This window comes from Protopterus annectens, chromosome 1.part1 (genome assembly GCF_019279795.1).
Source record: "Protopterus annectens isolate FY-2018-M chromosome 1.part1, PAN1.0, whole genome shotgun sequence".
Classification (NCBI taxonomy): Eukaryota; Metazoa; Chordata; order Ceratodontiformes; family Protopteridae; genus Protopterus; species Protopterus annectens.
The window spans coordinates 1247672356-1247690703 of NC_056726.1; the positions used below are offsets into that span (position 1 = coordinate 1247672356).

At 37.9% G+C, this 18348-nt stretch overlaps 1 protein-coding gene across 1 annotated transcript in view; it reads left to right on the forward strand.

Moving 5' to 3' along the window:
* Window positions 1-17037, forward strand: part of LOC122816015 (sulfotransferase family cytosolic 1B member 1-like) — a 167078-nt gene extending 150041 nt beyond the window's left edge. The window contains exon 3 of the mRNA XM_044088874.1: window positions 16095-17037. Coding sequence (XP_043944809.1) covers window positions 16095-16204 — 110 coding nt within the window. The 3' untranslated portion in view covers window positions 16205-17037. The remainder of the gene's footprint in view (window positions 1-16094) is intronic.
* Window positions 17038-18348: the final 1311 nt, after the last annotated feature.

An 18348-nucleotide genomic window follows, 5' to 3' on the forward strand; every position in this document is an offset into this window, starting at 1 on the left:
TTAGGCAGAGATCGCCTCTGAGTAGGCGATATGCAACGGAGTAAAGCTGCAGTTTTTTGAGACGGTCTGCATAGGGCATCTCTTTGAGGCCGGTAATCCTCTTGGTAAGGTATTTCTGTGGCCTTTCCAGTTGTTGTAGATGTCTTTGTGAGGTACATACCAAAAGGGGCATTGTACTCTATAATGGGTCTAATGAGTGACAAGTAGAGGGGAACAATGACCTCTTTTTTCTTGGATGAGAAACCTTTTGTAATGAGGTGTGCCACATAGAAGGATTTCCTGACTACTGTGGCGATGTGATTATCAAAGGTGAGACTACTGTCCGCCTGTGTTCCAAGGTCTCCTATCACACTTTTGGTGTTAAGTAGACTACCACCTATGTGGTAGTTCATGGGTACTGAGTTTTTTCCAAAAGGAATGACAATGCACTTTTTGGCATTGAGCTTGAGGCCATGGCTTTGACACCAGGCATCTGTCTCAGCAAGGCCCTTTTGTAGGATGTCCACATCTTTTGGAGTTTTGATTATGGCTCCTAGTTTGCAGTCATCTGTGAACTTCATTAGCCAAAGACCTTCTGTGTTGGCCTGTACTTCAGAAAAGTAGATGCCAAACAGGAGAGGACCCAGGACTGAACCCTGTGGTACTCCACTTGTCACTGATCTGAAGCTGGATTTGGAGTCTGCTACTTTCACAGTGTGGGTTCTGTCAGTGAGCCAGCTGGCAACCCATCTTGTGACATAGGGATTCATACCTAGTTTAGTAAGTTTATTTATAATTCCAGAGTGGGGGATGGTGTCAAAAGCCTTGGCGAGATCTAGATAGGCTGTGTGAACCACCTTACCATCATCTACGGCTTTGGTGACTGCTTCAAGAAGTCTATCAGGTTTAGGAGACATGATTTGCCTTTTACAAACCCGAACTGGATGGGGTCCTGAGTTTGGAGATTACCAATGTCATTGTTTATAAGTTCCATGATGATACGCTCCATAGCCTTGCAGACCAGGTTCGTTAGGCTAATGGGGCGGTAGTTTCTGGGGTCTGTGGTGGCTCCCCCTTTGTGGAGTGGGATAACTGTCACTGTGCACCATTCAGTGGGCTCATAGCTTGAGGTGAGGCTATGACTGAACATGGTACTTAGGTGGGGTGCCAGTCCGTTCTGTAGTTCATGTAGAACACAGCCTGGGATGTCGTCAGGTCCCATGGATGCTGTGTTCTTGGCTTTGGATAGTGTGGTTTTTACCTGTGCAGCCGTGGTTACAGAAACTTTGCATTCTTCTGGTATAGAGATGGGCCCTTTAGGGGATGACAGAGGGGTAAAGTTAGCACTGAACCTATCTGCCAGGATGTTGGCAATATCCGTTGGTTCTGTATATTTAGTGCCATTGTGCTGCAACTCAGAGCAGATCTGAGTGTTGCCATTGAGATAATTGACATAGCTATAGAATGCTTTGTGGTTGTCTTTAGAGTCAGTGGTGATTTTGTTTTCATAACTAGTTTTGGAGGATTTTATGGGGGATCTCAGCTTCTTACTGAAGCTGACCAGGGAGTTTCTCTAATCATGGGATTTTACTCTTTTTTGCAACAGTTTCTTTCTTCTGTTGTAGAGTTTGTTTATGGCAGGGGACCACCAGATTGGCTTCCTTTTTTTGGAGGATAGCATCTTGGTTCTGTTAGGGATTGTATGATCTATGCACTCATGTAAGTGCTTATAAAGTGCATTTGTGTAGGATTCAGCAGTCATACCTCTATTATCCATCAACATGGGTGTCGTGAAGTTTGCCACTTCTGTCTTAAGAAGCATGAAGTTGGCTTTGGAGACATTTTTTACTGTGGTTTCCCTAATGGGGGGTGGGGGAGGGATGTGGATGTCTAGGGTGATTAGCTTATGGTCAGATCTGACCAACGAGGAATTGACCTCTGGTGTGGAGCACCGGTTGCCCATGTTGGTAATAACCAGGTCTAGGATATTGCTGCCCCTGGTGGGGGTGTGGATAAGTTTATCCCTGGCATTGGAATTTATGAATTCCAGAAAACGTTGAACACAAGAGTTGGTACATGAGTAGTTTTCCCAGTTAATGGTAGGGTAGTTGAAATCGCCCACTATTAGAGTGTTAGGTTGTACCCTAATATTTTCCAGTGTATTAAGAAATGAGGAGTGGGAATCCTGGGGCATGGTGGGGGATCTGTAGCAAGCTACAATTTGGATTGCGGTCTTGCCCAGAGTTAGTTGCACTTGGATAATCTCGGATGCATTATGCTGAGCAACTAGCCTGGAGGTGTGGATATCCTTAATGAATATGGACACGCCTCCGCCTTTAGTGTTTCGGTCCAGGTTAGGTGGCCGAAAGGTGTGGTATGAATTATAGGCTGGTAATGCAGGCGTACTCTCTGGAGCCTTGAACCAGGTTTCTGTCACTGCACAGATGTCGATGTTCTCCATTTTAAGGAGTGCCTCGAGAGAGTGCATTTTGAGGTTTAGACTTCTAGCATTGAGTAGCAATACCCTGAGATTCTTCTTGCCTGTACCTGTTAGGGTGGTGAATTTGTCATTTGAACCTTGCCTAAAAAGGCACTACAGGGGTGGCTAGAGCCTTAGCCAGTATCCGAAATCCGAAGGGCGACAGGTGCAGTCCATCTCTGGCAAAGCATCGTGGCTTGTCGATCATGTCATCCCAGGCATACAGATACTGGATTCCCTTAGAATGACACCAGAAGCTTAGCCAATTGTTGAAGTCAATCATTTTGTCCTTGTACTGTGGTACCATTCTGGGTGATGGCAGGATGCTACTCAGGGCTAGGGTCATACCTGCCTGGGCTACAAGATTGGACAGCTCCTCCATGTCCCTTTTCATGTAGTCCAAGGAGGTACATCTCAGGTCATTCACACCAACATGGACAATGACAGAGTCATATTTGTACTTGTTGTGGAGTGACCTGAGTGCATGCATTATATAGTGGATCCTGGCACCCGACAGGCAGATGACAGTAACTTTCTCCTTGTCTAGCCTGGTGAGTGGAACATCAGTGTGCCTGACTATAGAGTCACCTATGGCTAGAGTGTTGGGTACATTGTTATGCCTTATGGGCTGTGGTTGAGTGGCACACTGAGTTTGTGGGCTATGTGTCATTTGGGTTGTGTTGGGGATGGAGGTTGCTTGTGTTTCTGTTTTGGAGGTCCCTGTTGCTTGGGCAGGTTTTTACTCAGAGCTTCCGTGAATGTAGGTGTGTGCTTTGTGTTTCTATGTGTGTGTTTTGGTGGTGTAGGTTTTGAGGGACTATGTGCTGAGTGTGGTGTGGTGCAAGTGTTTACCTTCTCCTCTTGACTGTCTAGTCCAGTCTTAGGTGAAGACAGCTTTGCTTCCAGTTTGGCTATATAAGTGCATATCTCACAGGTTGTAGTTTTGGGTGGTAGGAGGAGAAGGCTGTCTGTGTACATGACGCAATTACTGCATTCCCCCAAGATGCCCAGACTCATCAGGTAGACAGGAGAAAACACCGGGGGCTGACCCTTAGACATGCCTGGATAGATGCTTATTTGTTAAGTACTAGAAACTGTTTTCCTCTAGTCAGTGGGGAAAGTTGAGTGCTGTAGTAATTTGTAGCTTATTTAGTGCTTACAATAAGTTCTGAACAAGAGCTGAAACAAAAAACTGGCTAGTTCTAAGAAACAAAATTAAGCTAGAAGGCTCCCCTCCAACACAGAAAGGCTTGGGCCCTAGAAGCCTACAAATAGTCCTGGACACAGCAAATCTATATCCAGGCTAGACTACCCACAGGAAAGGCAAGAAACAAGGTTAGAAAAAGTTTTTTTTTTTTCTTTTTTTAGTGGAAAGAGAGAAAGGAGTAGCAGAAACTAAGCTGATTGGCCTTCTCAAATGTTCTCCCTGTACTGGTTAGAATGAGGTAATGACACTAGACTGGGAGGAGGGTCCCAGATCAAATTTACACTAGGGGCGGGAAACTGCAAAGCCACCAAACTGCAGAAATGTTTCTCACAGCTGAAAAGCAGCAGTGAGCCTTTAAATGAAAGTTTTAAACAGCTAAAGGAGCCTCTAGAAAAAAGAGTTTAACTGCAACAAGTAATTACAAACAAACAACCCAACAGATGCTTAATAAAAGTGGACAATTTCCAGTTAATACCTCACACACAGTGAAACTAGCTAGAAAAATACACAGTACACAAAGTGCTATAAATAACAAAGAAATAAAGAACAATATAAATAGATGGTAATAATATTTATACCTAATGTTTATAATACAATGTATTTTACTGGATATATCAGAAGTTATATTTCATTGTTTGCCAGCATTTAAGTAATCACTTTGTTTGTTGCTAACTTACTTGAAGCATCAAGTTTGTTTTATGTGAACATTGATGAAAGTTAGTGCATTTTAATGATCAGCACATCCCTCTTCCCCCATTTACTACACATAAGGATTTTCATATCTGTCATTTCTTATTATAAAACGAGTGAAATTTCTGGTTAAAAAAACAAATTCACTTATTGTGATTAATGATTACAAGTTCCCTTTCCATATTCTTAAATTGCCATTTTATGGCATATACTAAACGTTTTTAGATTTAAATGGCAACGTTCTATTTTGTATAATCAGCAAAGGCTAAACTGAGTGATTATTGTCAATTTAATAATATTTGTTCAGAATGTGATTGTTACATTCTGTGACATTCTTATTTCAGGCTTCTATTGTTTCTGTTGAACAACTTTGTCAGTTTGATGTCAGGTATAAAACATTAGTTACCTTGGTAACAGCTCAAGTGTTATGTATGGTCAAGATAGGTTACAAAACCACAATTCAAGCTATAGCAATTATATGACTTGTTATGTACATTTACTTATATGAGAACACCATGCTTCCCCTTGATGTTCAATATAGTGTATGTCATTTATGACAAGTTAAAACAGCAGTGTTATTATACACAAGCCCATGTTATTAAACTGAGTGTCTATTGTCAATTTAATACTATTTGTTCAGAATATGATTGTTTCATTCTGTGACATTTCAAGTTCAGGCTTCTATTGTTTCTGTTGAACAACTTTGTCAGTTTGATGTCATGTATAAAACATTAGTTACCATGGTAACCCCTTAAGTATTATATATGGTCAAGATGGGTTACAAAAACTACAGTTCAAGCTAAAGCAATTAAATGACTTGTTATGCATATTTACTTATATAAGAAAATCATCATGCTTCCCCTTGATGTTCAATGTAGTGTATGTCATTTATGACAAGTTAAGACAGTAGTGTTATTATACACAAGACCATGTTATTAAATCCTGTCTTTAATATCTAAATTCAGCAGACTGCTTCATCTTATATGATGATTATATATTTTATGTCTAGATTTACCAAAATAATACATTACATAATTATTGTGTGTGTGTGTGTGTGTGTGTGTGTTGTTTTTTTTTTTTTTTTTTGGCTGTTGCTTAGTTATTTGACAGACCACAAGCTGTAATGCTTATTCTTATTATTAGCTCCTTCCAAGCATATTTATACAGTCCATAGACTTTAAATTATGAGACCCTTCTAGTTTCTTATTTGTTATAAATATATTTCCATTCTTACATACATACATATCAGTACTTCAAGCACGGGCAACAATGCCCATCCAGTTTTGCCAGAATATCATTCACTAGTTCATGTGGTGTGCTTCCAGGCTATTCTTAAAATATCCAAACCGATATTTGTCCTGTACCATTTTACCAGCCTGTTCCATGCAATGGCCACTCTGGCAGTGAACCACTCAACAAACCTTCCATTCCCACAGATATTTCCAAGAACAAAATCTGATGACTATCTAGCACTTCCTGGCAACCCCAAACACCCCTAGAATCAGCTATCCCCATATGCCCAACACATCCCAGCAAGCTCACCTCCCAGACCACTGCAAAGTGTACTGCACAAGACCAAGTGTTCTTATTATTTCACAATAACTCAGACTTCCACTGTTATGTAAGTCCTTAATGTGTTTGGACTAAAATACATTTTAAATATAAAATTGCGCTTATTATTTATTTATTTTTTATCAAGAATCAACTTAATGAGCTAAATAAAGTGTTGGGAGACCATCAATATGTGTACATGTGGATTAAAACAGCCCTTTTATTATATATACATATATATATATATATATTTTTTTTAAACCAAAAACTTCATTGCCAAGAATCATCTCGAAGGCTCATCACACTGTCTGTTACCATAGCAACCTGGGAGCATCTGTTTCTGTTAGTGTGTCTTTGTACTTCATACCAGAGACTAGTAATGCACCTGAAGCAAAGCTTCACTTCACTGCAACTTCAAGCCTAAATTCCCTCCCTTTCAGCAAGACAGCAGCCAGGTAAAAAATGGAGAGCAAACAGATAAAAAAAAAAACTCCCAACAAGCCGCCAAAACAAGAGATAACACATTCTTCCAGCCTTCCCACCTCTCACAAAGTAGATGTATAAACAAGCTATTCTCTGCCAAAATATCCCATATCAGAGTTTTATCCACTCCCTTCCCTTGGATCCAGGCTAAAACACCAAATGTCTCTTCCTAATACACAAGCATTGGTAAACCTCGATCACAAGCTGCAACCCACAGCTTCCCAGAGACAAAAACGGCAACATACAACAGCTGCCAGACACAGCTGCTTCCACACACACCATGTCAGGCTTAATCAAACAACACTCAAAGCTATAATACTTGCCATAATTGATATTAACTATGTTTAGACAGAATAATAATGACATTTGTACTATCTGGCAGACATGGCTGCATCCACGCACACCATATCAGGATTGATCAAACAGCACTCAAAGCTATGATACCTGCCATAAATGATATTAACTATGTTTAGACAGGAATAATAATGATATTTGTACTAGCTGCCAGACACAGCTGCGTCCATGCACACCATATCAGGATTGATCAAACAGCACTCGTAGCTGTGATACCTGCCATAATTGATATTAACTATATTTAGACAGAATAATGATGACATTTGTACTAAGAGCTTGCTACTATTATTTGACCAGGATATACATGACATTTCTGAATCATACTTTAACTGAAGAAGGCATTAGTCTCCATGACAGCATTTTTTTTTCAAAACACTCTACTGTTACTGTTATTATATATGATGTTAATTTATTACATTTGAGTCTGAACTCTAATGAATGGTACCTTGTTGAATTAGTTAATTAATTACTTAAATTATTATAAGTAAAAACAATGAAAAATTAACAAGATAAGTATTCATTGAGTTCAAGTAGGGGTATAGAAACTTCTATGTTTGTATTATTTGTTGCTTTGTTTGGCTTATATGTAATGTAAGTAGTAACTCATCTTGACCTACCTTTGGTTGTGAATAATTATTGGACTCTTAGAATATTCTGAATAAATCATTACTGTTTTTCAGTTGTTTAAGGAAACCCTCCTTTTTTAAAATAAAAACAGATGACAAGGGATGTACCATATCAGTTGATACTTTCAGAAATGTAGCTGTAAGAGTTATTTTTTTTTGGGACAGCTATCTTGGAATCATTTTATTTTTTGTATCTTCTTTCTAGCATCAGTCCAAGGATTTATTCTTTTAAGAGTAGGATCCAGCCATTCCATTTATTCTGGGGTAGACACTATGTTGTTGATTTTGATGAATATAGTAGCTTATTCTAAGTCATTAAAGGTTCTCATTTCATTGGCAAAAAGTATTTTTATCTTGGCTAGAAAGGCCAGCTGTGCTTTAATGTTGTTTTGTTTCAACAGTTGTATTATTGGCCAGACTTTTTCCTTTGTTCTAGTATTCTGGAAGAATAATCATTGTCAAACATAATCAGGCTTTGACTGTATTTTAAGGGTGATTTTATCCAAGCAGATTTTACTATTAGTTCCTTGTCCAGAAATGAAATAAATTTTATAACTATGGATCTAGGTGGAGTATTTGTTGAGTTAGAAGCAGGTTTCCTCAGTGCTCTATGCGCCCTTTCAATTCCAAATGAAAGTCCCTTTTTCAAGTCTAAAAATTCAGGAACCCAGGTTGTTAAGAATGAAATAATGACTTCTCCTTCAGTGTTTTCAGGCAGACCAAAGAACCTTGTGTTGTTTCTCCTTTCCCTGTTTTCTAAGTCATCTATTTTATTAAGCAGCCATTCTGTTTAAGCAGAAATTCTTTTGGGAATTCTTCGTCTTTGAGTCTCCCTTCAATGTCATTTAGAGAAGACTTTATATTTGTTTGTTATTTTTGTATGGTGTTGCTGTAACAGTTCCTTAAGAGTATCAGTCTGCTTCTGAGAATTTAATTTGAGGTTTTCTAAGACATTTTTAAATCCATCCATCTTCAAATATAGGGTAGATGTCATCAATAGCAGTTACTTTTTCAAAGCATTAATCTGGATGAGAATTCCTTGAGTTGCTCATATTCAGTGACTCAATATATCTTCAAGTTACTTGACAGGAAAATTTTGTATATTTCCACCAAAATTGATATTTATATAGTTCAGTAGTTTATATATACATTTCTGATGTTTTAAACTTGAAAATACTAACATTTTCCTATATTATTATACTAGTTTATGGAGCTCTCAAAATTCACTGCTCTCAGTTGGCCATCTAGGCTCTACTCCCTTCCATCATGTTCTTGTCAGGTAAGGGGTGTTTTGGGGATAAGCACGATAACTGGAAATGAAATATAGTTTTCATCTTTACCCTCAGTTATATTAGCTCTTATAATCTGTCCTGTAAAACCAATAAGCTGTAAGTGCATTAAGCTGAGTCGTCCTGCTAATCTCCAGATTCTTCTCATCCTTGGAGCCATGTGCATAAGAATTAAACAACTCGTATAGGCAGAGGTTCCCAGTGTTTATTCAGTCTGAAAGATTTGCAGAACAGAATTTTATGCTGGATGTACTGTATATCAACAGAATTTATGGCTCTGGATTAAAAAATCAAGTGATGTTGAAATGTTTGAAGGGCTAGATAAAGAATTTAATTAACAAACTTATTTTTAACCTTTGTGAATTCTGCTACAGTTTACTATGGTACTTTCCTGCTGAAGAGGGTGTAAGGTTTCAGTACCTGTCCTGATACATATATTACCTATCTGCCTATTAGTCACAGGTGTTTGGGAGATGCTCCTAGTTCAGCAGGGAATGCTGCCTAGAGAAGTACTATAGAGTTTAACTTTTCTTTATGTTAAAAGAATTCCTGAAGATCTGTTAGCTTTCCTACCAGCTTGTATGGACTGTAGTGTATATGATACTGTAAGTCTTAAAACATAATTCAAGAAGTGCTTCCTGCTTAAAAAAGATTGGCCCCAGACAGGCAGTGAACTGCCTACCAGGGAATACAGTGGCAAGGTGTTTTGGGTCATAGTAAATGTCAACTTGCACTGGAAACATTGATGCCTTTTGTAAGAATCTATATAGGAGTACTTAAGGGGTGAAAAGTTCTCCTGGTTGAGTTTTTAGGTGAAGTAGTAGATGTGTGTGTCCTGTCTTAGCGTATCAATATGTGTCGTGTAGATTTTTGACTGATGGGGAAGGGCCAAATTATACTGTTCACCTTTATTTATCAACAGCTGTATGAAAAAAAAATGTTACTGTTATTGAAAGTATGCAAATGAAGATATACTTGATGAATAAAGTCTGTGTGCATAACTGGGGAGTATTTGTAGTCCTTGCATTACAGTTCGGCAAATCATATATTGTCAGATGCAACACTATGATTGCAAAGTTGTTCAGATTGACTGTAGCATGGAGACATTATTTTTTCCCCATGGTGAGATTAGTTTAAAATTGAATATAATAGAGGTAAGAGCACTGGGTCACCTCTGCATGATATTAGTAAGAATCTAGGCAACTTCCCCAAAAAATATACATTTTGATGTTTTCTTTTGTGCACCCAAATATCCTTTCTAGTAATTGTATTCATTGCAATGGCATGTAACAAATTTTTACTTTATGATCTGATTATAAATCTAGAATTGTGATGAATAATGCATCATGTAATTTGTGCCTGGAGTTACAGAGCTTGATGAAGCTGTTCTGTAAACTAAAAAAAAACACTTTTTGAGATACTGCCTTATGTATGTAGGGCACAGTTTAAACAATTTTAGAAATCTATTCATATTATACAAAAGATGAATATATATCCATCTTTACATAATCAATTCAGTTTATGTAAAATCTCTCCCTCTCTCTCTCTCTGTATATATATGACTTTTTTTGGGGGGGGGGGTAAAAATGGAACATATATTTAGAATGCATTTACATTAGGTTAGCATTAATTCAGAATTACAACATTTTAACATTTTCTCCAAAAAGTAGAATTTCTGCCATGGCTGTGTGGCAGAAAATGATAAAGTCCTCACTGCGACCCAGAAAATCTAAGATTGATTAGCAGCTTAGGAAGCTGGAAGATCCAAAGAAGTGTAGGTGAGAGCAGAAGTATTCTGTGCCTGTACCACAAACCAGTGCCCTGCCCCTTCAGCTCTTTAAATGAAGAGCAAAAATGCACTTCACTGTAATTGGCTAATCACTACGATGTAGCAATCAGCTTAGTACAGTTGGATTCATACCTCCTTTCCTCGTCGCTTTAATTAAAAAAATGACTGTTTCTTCTACTGGCACACCAACCAGGTGGCCAGATAATTTATTCTTTTAAACTGTAACAAACTGCTTGCTATAAATGTAGCAAACAGTTGTTACAGTTTATACCTTGCATTCCCCCCCAGCCCTTTAATTAAAAAAAAAATGTCTATTTCTTCTATTGGCACACCAACCAGGTGGCCAGATAATTTCTTCTTTTAAACTGTAGCAAACTGCTTGCTACAAATGTAACAAACAGTTGCTACAGTTTATACCCTACCTGCAAGGAGCTCTACAGAGCCTAGATTTTAGTTAAGAAAAAAACAAGATTTTGAGGTTTGTTGATGATATTTTTTTTTTATTTGGAGTGGTACCTAACAACAGTTAGATGATTTTGTCACTTATGTGAATGGGACAACAAACTTTTTAACATTTGAATGCAAGAGTTCATTATGACAGATAGAATTTTTAGATATACAATTAACAAAGAAGGCCAATGAAATAGAAACTGATATGTATAGAAAACCTTGTTGGAAGAACAGCTTATTACATAGTAGCAGCATACACCCAGGACACATTTATTCAAATATCATAAAATGCCAAGCACTGAGGGTATCAAGGCTAACTAGTCATGATGACAGATATCAAGAGCAACAAAAGACCCTGGCAGAGAACTTTATAAAAAGAGGTTATCACAAAAAAGAAGTAGACAGAATACTTAAAGAGAACACTGTGCAAAGAACAGATAAAGGCAAACCATTTTTCTATAAAAACAGAGGAAATAATGAGATGGTTTGTAAAGTAGAACAAGATAACAAGAAAAGTAGGATAGTGATTCCTTTTACAAATAGGAATTTGAAAATTAAAGAAATAATAAATGATAATTGGAGATTGTTAACCATTGATGATAAGATAACTGAATTAGTTGGGCCAAAACCCAGTTTTACCTATAAGAATATAAAGTCACTAAAAAGACTATTATGTTATGAAGAAAATATATAAGAAGAAATACATGTCCAAAGGAAAGGGACTTTTCCATGTAGACGCTGTAACCAGTGTATGCATATGGCAAGTGATAATAAGTTTATACATCCAGATACTGGACAGGAATATATTTTTAAACACTATGCAGACTGTAGATCCAGGGACTTAGTTTACTGAGCTCAATGTCAGTTATGCAAGTCCTTTTATGTGGGAAAGACAAATAGAACCCTTAGGGGAGTGGGATTGTCAAAGAGATGAAGAAAGTAGACAGGAGTATAAGGAGATGAGGTGCATGGCAAAGAGAGAGGTGGCAAAGGCTAAGGATAAGGCATATGAAGAGTTGTATGAAAGGTTGGACACTAAGGAGGGAGAAAAGGATCTATACCGACTGGCTAGACAGACGGACCGAGCTAGGAAAGATGTGCAGCAGGTAAAGGTGATAAAGGATAATGAGGGAAACATACTCACAAGTGAGGAGAGTGTGTTGAGGAGATGGAAAGAGTACTTTGAGGGATTGATGAATGAAGAGAATGAGAGAGAGAGAAAGTTGGATGATGTAGGGATAGTGAATCATGAAGTACAATGGATTAGCAAGGAGGAAGTAAGGATAGCTATGACGAGAATGAAGAATGGAAAGGCTGTTGGCCCAGATGACATACCTGTGGAAGCATGGAGGTGTTTAGGTGAAATGGCAGTGGAGTTTTTAACCAGATTGTTTAATGAAATCTTGGAAAGTGAGAGGATGCCTGAGGAATGGAGAAAAAGTGTTTTGGTACCGATTTTTAAGAATAAGGGTGATGTGCAGAGCTGTAGTAACTACAGAGGGATTAAATTGATCAGTCACATAATGAAGTTGTGGGAAAGAGTAGTGGAAGCAAGGTTAAGAGGGGACGTGATGATTAGTGATCAGTAGTATGGTTTCATGCCGGGAAAGAGCACTACAGATGCGATGTTTGCTCTGAGAGTGTTGATGGAAAAGTACAGAGAATGTCAGGAGTTGCATTGTGTTTTTGTAGACTTAAAGAAAGCATATGACAGGGTGCCTAGAGGGAGTTGTGGTATTGTATGAGGAAGCCAGGAGTGTCAGAGAAGTATGTAAGAGTGGTACAGGATATGTACGAGGGTAGTGTGACAGCAGTGAGGTCTGCGGTGGGAGTGATGGATGCATTTAAGGTGGAGGTGGGGTTACATCAAGGATCAGCTCTTAGCCCTTTCTTATTTGCAATGGTGATGGACAGGTTGACAGATGAGATCAGACAGGAGTCCCCATGGACTATGATGTTTGCAGATGGCATTGTGATCTGTAGTGAGAGTAGGGAACAGGTGGAGAAGACCCTGGAGAGATGGAGATATGCTCTAGAGAGAAGAGGAATAAAAGTCATCAGGAATAAGGCAGAATATATGTGTGTGAATGAGAGGGAGGATAGATGAATGGTGAGGATGCAAGGAGTAGAGGTGGCGAAGGTGGATGAGTTTAAATACTTGGGGTCAATAGTTCAGATTAACGGTGAGTGTGGAAGAGAGGTGAAGAAGAGAGTACAGGCAGGATGGAGTGGGTGGAGAGTGTCAGGAGTGATTTGTGACAGACAAGTACCTGTAAGAGTGAAATGGAAGGTCTATAAGAGGGTAGTGAGACCAGCTATGTTATATGGGTTGGAGACAGTGGCATTGACAAAAAGGTAGGAGTTTGAGCTGGATGTGGCAGAATTAAAGATGTTAAGATTTGCACTTGGTGTGACCAGGGTGGACAGGATTAGGAATAAGTATATTAGAGGGTCAGCCCAGGTTGGAAGGTTTGGAGACAAAGCCAGAGAGGCAAGATTACATTGGTTTGGACATGTGCTGAGGAGGGATGCTGAGTATATTGGGAAAAAGATGCTAAGGATGAAGCTACCAGGTAACAGGAAAAGAGGAAGGCCTAAGATAAGGTTTATGGATGTGGTGAGAGAGGACATGCAGGTGGTTGGTGTGACAGAGCAAGATGCAGAGGACAGGAAGAAATGGAAACAGGTGGTCTGTTGTTGCGACCCCTACTGGGAACAGCCGAAAGAAGAAGAAGAAGAAGAAGAAGGGAACGTGTTAGGGAGCATGCGTATGCTATAAATAAAGAAGATGAGGGAAATGCATAGGCTAGACATGTTATGGGATATGGCACAGCACACAAGTTCAAGTTTAGAGCCTTAGAGCTGGTTAAGAAAACAGGTAGGTTAGGGGACATCAAAAATTATACAGATGAAAAAAAGAATAGGTGGATAATAAGATTACAAGTACACAAAACACATGGTCTAAATGATAAGATATCACTCAAACTTTTTTTTAGCAGCATGGCCTTATGCACATTAAGTAGCAATACTATAAAATATATATACATGGTTAATATATTGAATGAATGATCAGCATCAGTATTATATATTAATAAGAATTTTTACTTTATTAATATGTTAGAATTTTAAGTTATGGAATGAATTTGAAAGTTATGAAATTACACAAATTCATTATAGCTGCTAGGTGGGTGGGCATATGTTTTTATCTTTTTATTATTATATTTGTATTTAATTTTTTTATATATAATATTGTTATTTAACTGCATTTAGTAGTATACTTTTATATGTATGGCATTAAAATAATTGTTTTATGAGTAGACTAGTATATGTACATTGGCCTTATAGAGCTTGATTAATTGCTTTTTCATGAGGTCATAATGATGTGTAATAAGAGATTGGATTAATGAATTTAGCAGGTCATATAAAAGTTAGAGTGAATGATTGTATTGAAGTCTGATGAAACGTTTTTTAAAACGTGAACGAGCTTACCATTGGATCCTGCTCTTATATATTTTTTTGTATTAAACTACATTGTACTAAGCTGTGGCGAGCCTCTTCTGTTGTTTTTTTTATTTGGTGCTATTGATCTGAAGAGGCACTTTATTCAGGACTGGCTGGTATTTGTACTGTTATAACATCAATACTTCAAATCAGTTCCTATTATTTGTGGCTCTGTCTAGATTTATTATGCAAGAGGTTGAGAGGTATGGTGGAAACCTTTTTCTGAATCTAGCAACTTTCTAAGTTTATAAGAGCAATATGTAAAATCTGTCTCAATTATATGTGGCTGTGCACTCTGTTCAGATTTATTGTGTGAGAGGTTGAGAGGTATGATCAAAAGGTACACAGACCTCTTAATTGATGCTTGATTGATCACTTTCTCTCTCTCTTTCTCTGTGTCTCACACACACACACACACACACACACACACACACACACACACACACACACACACACACACACACACACACACACACACACACACACACACACACAGAGACACACAGTGTGTTCTGCTTTCATGCACACATTCACTCATACACACAAACATACACACACACAGTCTGTTCTGCTTTCATGCACATAGCACTCACACACACAGACAGAGACATACACACACACACACACACACACACACACACACACACACACACACACACACACACACACACACATACACAGTCTGTTCTGCTTTAATGCATACATCACACACACACACAGACAGAAACATATACACACACACATACATAGTCTGTTCTGCTTTTATGCATGCATTCACTCACTTGCAGACAGAAGCATAAACACACACACAAACTTAATACCTCTCAACCTCTTAGAGCAAGAAATCTGGACAGAGTCATAAATAAAAGTGGGACAAAGGACCAAAAAGAGGGACAATTTTTAAATATTGCTCTTACAAACTTAGAAAGTTGATAGAATAGGTTTTGCATTAGCATGAATTTTCTGAAGGATATGGAGTGTGAAACTCAAATGTCTGTCATTATTTTCGAACTTCAAATTCTTTAATAATTTGTCACTAATTTGCCAGAAAACCACAATTGCTTTCGCACATACATACATTCTGCTTTCACGTACGCATTCATTAACACATGCAGACAGAAACATAAATACGCTCACATATATACATACATACACACATTCACTTTTTTGTTTCACTCTCTGCCTAAAAGTTTCTGTGTGGCCCAGTAGCAAATGATGAGAAGTAAATATTGTGGGAAGAAATATCCAGGGAATTGTTATGGCTAGGCTTGTATAGGCCCTAGGGCCGATAGCCTAGTAACAACCTATGAACCTATCCATGGCCCAGTACCGATCCACAACCTGGTGGTTGGGGACCACTGAGTTAGACAGCTGAAAATTATATACTATTAATGATCAACAGCTTCATCTTTGAAAAGGGTGGTGTTGGTTCTAACTCTATAGGTGTAAGAAATATATTTTGTGAACCAGAAATATTATATGAACTAATTAAAAATAAATTAAATGTCTGTTAAATGCTGATTTAGTTGTGTAACATCATGCAAAAAAGTGTTTGACAGTTGAAACATGCTAGATGAATGTCTTGTCTGTTAACAGATTAAGGTGTAGTTAACACGAAATTAATGCTGCATCTCTAAAGTGGTTGAGTTTCCAGAGATATTAACATGATTTAAAACAGCATTTGTTATTCCAACAGGTATATGTGGAGACTGGAAGAATCATTTTACAATTGCACAGAGCAAATACTTCAACAAAGTTTACCAGGAAAGGATGAAAGACGCAGAGATTAAGTTTGTCTTGGATTAGTCCAACCTATTTGCTTATTAGCTTTTTAAATATCTTGCTAGAAGCTATGTAAAATAAAGCTGCAGTTTCAGTCATTGTCCTACTAATCTTGAAGTAGTGTGTTAGCATTTCCTGTAAAGAAATAATGCATTACTAAAAGAGCATAAATGAGAACTGGCTTTGCTCATGTACCACTCCTGGATAATCTAATTAAGCCATCCTACACACATACACATGTGAATAAAACTTGTTTTTCATCTAATACAGCTGCACTTTCAACATTACTCTCCCTCTCCCCCTTGCAGTTGTATATCTTCCTCTCCCCTTTCTTGTCTCTCCCCCACCAACAACGCTATACCCTTACCTTGATCCATCTTGCTTCATCATATTATCTACCTGTTTTTCTTAGCCTTACCTCCTTCTCAGATAATATATAGTTGTGTTGCATCCTCCTATTTCTTGTCTCACTACAGATATTAAGCATGTTGCTTGAATCATACTAATACAACAACTCTAAATCAGCTAATTTTATATCATATAGTTTTTCTACCTCACCTTATCTCAAACATTGTTATATCTACTACTACACCTGTACATGTGATGACAAGGAATGTATGAAATCTATTTTTGAATTGTAGCTAGTTTTCTAACTGTGCTCATGTGTCTTAAAATTCTCTGTAAATCTGTAAAAGTGTGCTTTTACTGTGTTTTTCAATTTTTAACCCCTGCAATAATGCCAATTCATTAACATTTTTCCAACCTTGTGGAGCTTTCACCCCCAGGCTTCTGCTGAAAAGGGTCTCTTTAGAGTCATAAGTTCCCTATCAATTAAAATAAATAAATAAAATATGTCATGTTTGCTTCTGTAAAATCCTTTTTTTTTCTCTTTCTGCCTGATTTTGTCAATGTGATATTCCACAGGTTATAACTTTATATAACTGTTATAGTTAATTAATATGCTGTGTGCCCAGGTCATGATTGAAAAGACTCTTCAAACCAACTCAACTACCCAACTAGCAAATGAGAAATAAAGTAAATAAGGCATTACATTGCTGTTATTAGTAAACAGAGACAGGAGAGAAAAATTACTAAAATAGGGATTCTGTAATAAAGTTGCAATGTAACCAAAAAGATTGAATAACTCGAGACAGAAAAGCTAAAGGAAAAATATTAAGGAAACTTTTGACTTATCTGCAAAAAAAAAGAATTGAGCATTGGAGAACTGCATCTGTCTTAAGAGGGCCAAATGAGAGCATTCCTTGTATGGCATTGTGGTGGAGTGCGAGTGCTGGAAACGTTGTTGATTCGGATCTGCCTTGAGACAGATAACCCAACCAGCCAAGATGCATGGAGGAGACAGCACAGGATACGATTTTATGCTAGTTATGGGAACTATACTCACAGATAATTTTTTTTCACAGTGTCTTTAAAACAGCATTTTCTCTTTATCTTTTGATATTGTGGTCACAGTCATTGAATATATTTCAGCAACTATTACCATGCTGTCTCTACTGCCAACTGCATTTGCAGACCCTCATCATGTTACAAATCAGGTGGGGAAAAAAAACAGTAGGATTATTTAGCACCCTGCTTAGACCAGCTGTCTTGCTTGAACTCCACTTGTAAAAGAGAACATGCAGAAGCTGCTTAAAATCTTTCGGCCTTCTCTCTTTCCTCAGTACTGTCATTTTGAGCACAGGTATATTATGGCATGTGTACAGTACACTACAGGACCAAAACAAGTGCTTCAGAACAATAGCTGATAAATCCCCTAAAATAAAGATGAACACGTTAAATACTGTCATCTTTTTTTACAGGAAGACACATTGATAATGTTGATTTAGCCCACAACTAAGATCACTGACAATGCAGTTAGGTACACTGGACCTAAACCATGAGGTTAACAATCTTAAATGACTTCTTCATTAGCATAATTACATTTGGATGAGATTGTAGTGGCTAGTTTTGTGTCACTTGTGTAACGTGTACTGCAGCTTTCCTAATATCCAGAACAATTCATCAGTGGTGCAGCGGTAGCGTTGTTGCCTCACAGCAAGAGGTTCTCCTGTTCGATTATCAGCTAGTGTGCGGGGAAGTCTGTAGTCTGCCTGTCCTCCCCATGGGGTCGAGTGGCATTCCAAAAGACATGAGCGAATGGGTGTGCC